Source organism: Amblyomma americanum, chromosome 1, assembly GCF_052857255.1.
Source record: "Amblyomma americanum isolate KBUSLIRL-KWMA chromosome 1, ASM5285725v1, whole genome shotgun sequence".
Taxonomy (NCBI): Eukaryota; Metazoa; Arthropoda; class Arachnida; order Ixodida; family Ixodidae; genus Amblyomma; species Amblyomma americanum.
This window is the reverse complement of record NC_135497.1, coordinates 291,980,905-291,987,214: the sequence shown is the minus strand read 5'-3', so window position 1 is coordinate 291,987,214 and position 6,310 is coordinate 291,980,905. Positions and strand designations below refer to the sequence as shown.

At 48.2% G+C, this 6,310-nt stretch overlaps 1 protein-coding gene across 1 annotated transcript; it reads left to right on the top strand.

The window, feature by feature from the left end:
- Positions 1-914: 914 nt before the first annotated feature.
- LOC144098146 (uncharacterized) lies at positions 915-2,135 on the top strand. Its single transcript, XM_077630677.1, has 2 exons — positions 915-1,416; positions 1,501-2,135. Exons 1-2 carry the CDS (start codon positions 1,228-1,230, stop codon positions 1,882-1,884), a joined length of 573 nt encoding a protein of 190 aa, XP_077486803.1. The 5' UTR covers positions 915-1,227; the 3' UTR covers positions 1,885-2,135.
- The last annotated feature ends 4,175 nt before the right edge of the window (positions 2,136-6,310 follow it).

Here is a 6,310-nt window from a genome sequence, read left to right as displayed (position 1 = left end):
GGCGCGGTTCCGGTGCCCGCCGATATATGAGACAGATACTGCGCCATTTCCTTATCGCCCAAAACAAATTAATATTAAAAAGGAGAGAGTCGGCGTATAGGCAGGACTGATCGGAATTCGCGTAAAAACGGATTTTTTTTTCTTTAGTGCGCCTTGTGTATCTCCACGACGTCACCATTGATGTCTACGCTTTTACGCTAAGTGATTGAATGAAACTTAATCACATATATTGTGTTTTCTCGACCAGCCTGACAGCGCAAGGATTTTCCTGTTTTTACCTTTTTCAGGAACAGAGGGTCACATAGTGAGCAAATTGCGGCCATTCTTACATATCCTCAGCCGCTGGTGCAACCGCGCATGAAGCAGGCAGTCATATGTGTTGAATATCAGACAATCGGCGAGGATAAAAGTGCCGCACCAATTAAACGCTCGAAGAATAACACTTCCTGGTCACAGGAAGCGGCTGCATATGCATGAGCGGTAGTGTCGTCCATTACACCCTTAAAACTTTTCGTCGATAGATATCAAACTGCGAAGGAGAACGGCTAGCCGTTACTGAAAGCCATGAATGGCATTAAATCTCAAGGAAAAAAAACTGGACGTAGAGTAAATATACCACCATATACAACGAGATGAGCGCTGTCGCCCGCACCGCGCGGCGGCCACGATGGCGCAAGCGTCGACTGCAGCGCCCTCACACTCCCTAGGGGCAAGTCGCGCCCGGCATCGGCGGGAGAGTTCCGAAACTCAAGTATATCTATAAACGTTGCCACGGGCGGCGCAGACGCGCGCAATAAAAAAAGCGTTTCGGTGCAGGTGGGCTGGAAACGCTGATTGGTCGATGGGATGCGCTTCTCCGTGACGTTTTTCTGCTTCTCCCTTGTTCTCAACCGGATGTGGGTTCGCCGCGCCTCTCTCGGCCTGTCCCTAGAGTGCCTAGGGAATCGCTAGGGCCGGCTGGCCGGCCGCCGGGCGTGCGTGGTCTGCGGGCATTCTCTTCGTGAGCGTAGGCGGCGGCGCGCGCGTTTCGGAAGCTGTCCAGGTATGGCTTTTTTTTTTGCGTGGTGCGCTCGTCGGCGCAGCCAGCTGAAATTTCTGTACAGTTCTTGCTTCCACGACATTGCGACGACCCCCAAAAGGCGCTGACCCGCGAGAAATCGCCAGCGACATAAAGGTACGCATTTTATCTCAAATTTCGCTTCATGAAGTGCTGTACCGCTTACCTACATGCCTTGCGCATTCCAGGACCTCGTTTTCCTGCTGCAGGAGCACGTCGTGCTGGTGTTCAAAATTTTGCAACTCCATTACGACGACCCACATAAGGTGCGGTTTGAGGACCGCCGGCGTCGCCATCTGAACCGCCGTCTGACAGCCACGATGAAGCGCTTGTCTGGCGTGCACGTTCTCAATCACGAGGTAAGGGTTGAACAACGTTTTCGCAAGTTTTCTCGTGCAGAACTCGCCAAATTGCGGCGCTTGTAACGTAACTTTTTTTTGCAGCATCGTTTCCTGGATGCTTCTGGCGAGCCGATGCTGTCCTTGTTTGCCGCAGACCGGGGCATCGACCAGATGTCAGATTATCGTCGCGGCCCTCGTCAAGATCTACGGACCAGGGATAGCGTCGGCTTCAAGGGCAAGACCAGGAGAGGTGTACGTCGTGCACCGGTGTCGTCGGTGCGGAGCCAAAGGGCACAAGACGGACCACTGCTGGGCCTACTGCTCACCGCGCCGCCACGCCGCTGCAGGTCGCGGTTGAAGTGCTCCTGCAAACGGCCCTTTTTAGGGCCACCTCATTGTTTCCTGGCAGATCGCGAGCGTCCCGTTTCGTGCCCGTATTCCCTCTCTGTCGAAATCGACGCCAGACATCAAAATCGCGCGGTGTGAGCTAGTAAATCGCTGGTAGAGACAAAAACTCGTGCTTGTATACAGACTTACCCATCTCCAGTGCGCCTTTGTTTATTTCCGTAGGCACTACTCGCGCTTTGTAGAAATCGACGCCAGCAGCGAAATTTTACATGTTAGACCTCGCTACAACATTAGCACAGCGTGCCTTCGTCTCTTTACGTTCTAACTTTTATGCAGCGCACTTTTGTTTGCTCGTTACTTTTGTTCTTTTCAGTCGTTTCCTGAATCCGTCCAAAGAGCCGGGCTAAATGGATGATTATGGAACCACATGGCGATTGCACTGCATACAGCACGACTTTGGTCCCTGTGTTTTTAAATAAAAACATCAGATGTCGAAGGTCATGGTCGTGTCCGAGGATGGCTTCCACAGCTGGGGCCTAACCATAGGGACCGCACACGCTTTGTCGTCGTTGCCAAGTGGAGAGGCCCAAGATGGCTGGCATCCTTAATAAAGATCCCTTCTCGGGGCCGCTTTAGTGTTTCCTGGCAGATCACGCGCTTTCCACCCTGTGCACATGCTCTCATTTCCAATTAAAAAGGTCCTTTAATAACAAGATGTTGCATGGTACTTGAACAATAGCGGCTACAATGACAAAGGTGAAGAAGTGCTGGAGTTACACAGAAATAAAAAAGGTTGGGGGTGCCCACATAACAACCTGAAATGGTTTTGGACAGGACTCCTAGTTAATTGCATTTGGAAGAGAAAGACAAGGTTTAATTTTGCAGTGTAAGCTTGCTTCTCTAGAATGAACAGAGAACGTTGCCTCGCACTGTTTGGGCCACCTTCCTTGACCCCATGAAAAAAAAAAGGATGCCTCTGGGAAACTATTTGCGGAATTTCCGCCCCCCCCCGCCCCTCGATTCAGAAGGGGAAGGGGGGGGGGGGGGGGTGACGGCCTTTTCTTTGTCGGGCTCGGCGCGACGCACGATGGACAAGACGGCGAAAGGAAGGGGGCTGTCAGTGACGCATGTTCCGCGCTCTTCGCTTAGCCAGCGTACAAGTCCCTTCGACAGCCTGAAATGCCTTCGGTGGGCATCGTCACGCATGTCGAAAGGATTGTCATGCACGTGCGACCGCCGATAACATTCCTTGCAAGCTTATTCATTGCCGTGAAAATCGGGCGGTGAGCATTTCTGGTGCGAAGTGAAGGAACTTAGTAAGGTCTGCGAGGAAAGACCTTACGCAACTTTACTGGGGCATAGCCGCCTTTCCGAAATTAACCGTGACAAGTGCCTAGCTGTCTTTGGATTCCAGCGAAGTTGCAGCTGTACCTCCGAATCCTCCTCGCCCGTTCCCACGCGGCTTCGCATGCCATGTCGCCATGTGCGGTAAAAAGAACAGTTTGCAGAGTTTAAATGGTTCAAGTATGAAGCTATGCAATGAAGCCAATTACAGACTTCTGTACAACAGCTAGAGGAATTTCAAGAGCATGCTGTGTGATGGTAGTCAAAACTAATGCAGTCAACTATTATTTCGTATTTTTTTGACCAAACAGACATGAAATGTCTGAAGATGAATGTGTACCAAACACATCGGTGCATCAGTTAATTGTGATGCGTGAAAAAAATTGTACTAACATATAAATGCCCATATGTCGTCATAATCAGGAATACTGAAGAATTAAGGAAAATAAAAGGTTTTTTTTTGTTCAGGCTCACACACCTGCTACAAACATCTTTATACGCGTACGTAACAATTTATGCTCTGTAAGAAGCATTTTGGGTAAAAAGTACAGTATGGCAGAAAGGAGTCTTTAGGAAATGCACTGTGTAGAAATAGCCATACCAATTTCATGTGATCGTTCGATAAATGTAACAAATACCGTGCAAACAAGCTCGCTGCATAGTATAGTTTTTTTGCAAGTTACTGGTTGCAGACCGCTCTGCAGTCACTGGACTGTGATTGTGTAAGTACTGCATGACAGTGCATGGATTGCACAGCAGTTGCTTGTTCATTTCGTTTACCACTATCATTTGTAAGAAGGGGCCATTTCTCATATACATGTGTTTCTCTGCGAGTGTCGTTCTGCGCAGCGAGCGTTCTTTTGTGCCCGCATGTGTGCTTTCGGTGCGGGAGGGCGTCCTTGGCGGCACCCTCCGTTCTGCGAACGGACCGATGGGCGCCCGCTTCGTTAGCTTACTGGTGTGGTCGTTAGGGCCGCGGGAAATGCCGCCGCTGCCAGAAGTACGAACCGGAGAGCCATGCGGCGTCTCCTTTCAAGTGGACCCATGCACGTGTGCGCGTGAGAGTGTGTGTGTTTGTGTGTGTGTGCGCTTCCGGTGCACTGCAGGTGCGCGGTAGCCTGCAGCGCTTGGAGGCGACTCAGTCAAGTGACAGACGACAAGGAACCCGTGAGAGTGTGTGTGCGATGCTATTTTAGCTTGTAAATAAGTTTTCGTAAATATACCCTTTTATATTTCCTTCACATGAGAGTTTAATCGTTTCATTTCTTCAGCGCGTATTTGTAACATTAATTTAATCTTAAGCCTCATTTCAAACACAATGAAACAGGACGTGTAACTTTTTGACATGTTCCTTTTTGGCAGCCTCTAAAAATATTTCCGCATGAATGGGCTAGCTTAATTGTTTTGCAGCAATATAACCACGGGACTGCTGTAACTTGCAACATTTTCAAATTGTGTGAGCATCACTGCATGTGAGGGGTCACAACCATATCCTAGCTGTTTCTTGAAGGTCCCGTTGCTTTGATGGCAATGCTTGGACAACCATGACCATCTTCCGCATTCATGCGTACAGGGTATGCCCATTACGTGCATGCCTTTCTACCTATTAATGCCTTACAATGCAAACAGACAACAAATAAAAGGAAGAGCACAAGTACAGACAGTGTTTGTAGCCCACACTCTTCTTCTTCACGTCAGTAAATATATATGGCACATGCCCACGCGGGGGGATTTGCCAAGGTACAGTGGAGATTGCCAATGAAATATTTGCACGGGGGGAAAAAAAGACGTGAGGCGGCGGCGTAGAAGACTGAATCAGGATAAAAATTGGAAAATTCAATAAAATTTAAGAAATATGAATTACCGAGAATAGAATCAAGCATTTTAGACATGCAACAGAATTTTGTATGCAGCTAACAAGGTGACCGATCAGTCGCACTTACGTAATCATGAAGGTAGCCACAAACACTGCTTAACGGGAATTCCTTGGCGCTCGCACCGAACGAGAGAAGAACTGGAAGAGACAGAGGGAGTCCTAACCTCGAAAGAGGGACCTCCAAATACTGCTTTCCTTGAACTGCGAACCGCCGGCGAGAGAGGAGAAAATGACCTATTGTTTCAACTTGCCCACATGAGACACAAAGGTTTGTCGCAGCTAGCGAACCCGCATCGGCGCAAGTATAAATTTAAGTGAGGGATTTTGCATCGCAGAAGCGTCACTGACACCTCGCAACGCCTTGATTTACACCACTGGACATTCCATGGGTAATTTAAGTGGTGAAAATCCACGGTATTGAGCAACGGATCACTCAAGCTGGCTGAAATATGTTGGAACCGCTGGAAACGTGAAGTTTCCAACATAATGAGGTGAAGGACAGGAAAGATTACAGGAGCGCTGAGAGCTGACCTTGCCAATAAATCAGCCACCTCGTTAAAATAAACACCCGAATAGGCAGGTACTCAGACCAAGTGGATCTCACGCACTGTGCACGGAACATAAAACCTAAGCGACCAATTCAATAACGATTTTCCGGAATTTTGGAGACTAGAACTGAAAGGCAGTCTGCAAGAATGAGAACTCAAGCTACATGCCTGGGAATTAAGAGAAGAGCCAAAATAACCAAAAACTCTACGAAGAATATAGGAGTATAATCAGGGATACAAACAGAATAGCTCCAAGCCAGATCCTGCGAATATATCCCAATTGTAATGTTTAGTAGCTTCTTCTGAATTTAAAAGTAATGCTACTACTTTGAACTTTGGGGGTTCGAATAATAGCTGATAAATCACAGGGGGACAAAAACTGAATAACGGTAACAGAAACTTTGGCTATATTCAAGAAACATTACAAATGTCTTCCTTCGACGACTCTTCTTCCCGCACTGCCCCGTCCACCCGTTTTCTTCAGCAACTCGTTGCAAGGAGATCAGATCAACTTGAAGCGGAGCTAACAAATTCTGCGTGAACCTAACTTGCGGAAGCTGATAGCGTGGCCAATGCCTCCCATGCCTACTACGGATGGAATCAATACAAAGTCGAAGAAAAAGTATACCGCAGCACACATGATTGGAAGTGAAAGACGAATTTTGTTGATGTTGTTAGCCTATCAAAAGATGGCACATACCTACACTGGGCGATCAGCCAAGAATCCGGTGGCTATTCACCTGTACTCAGTTAAAAAAAAGAAAGCCGCGCGGGAACGCAATACTGGTGGATGTGC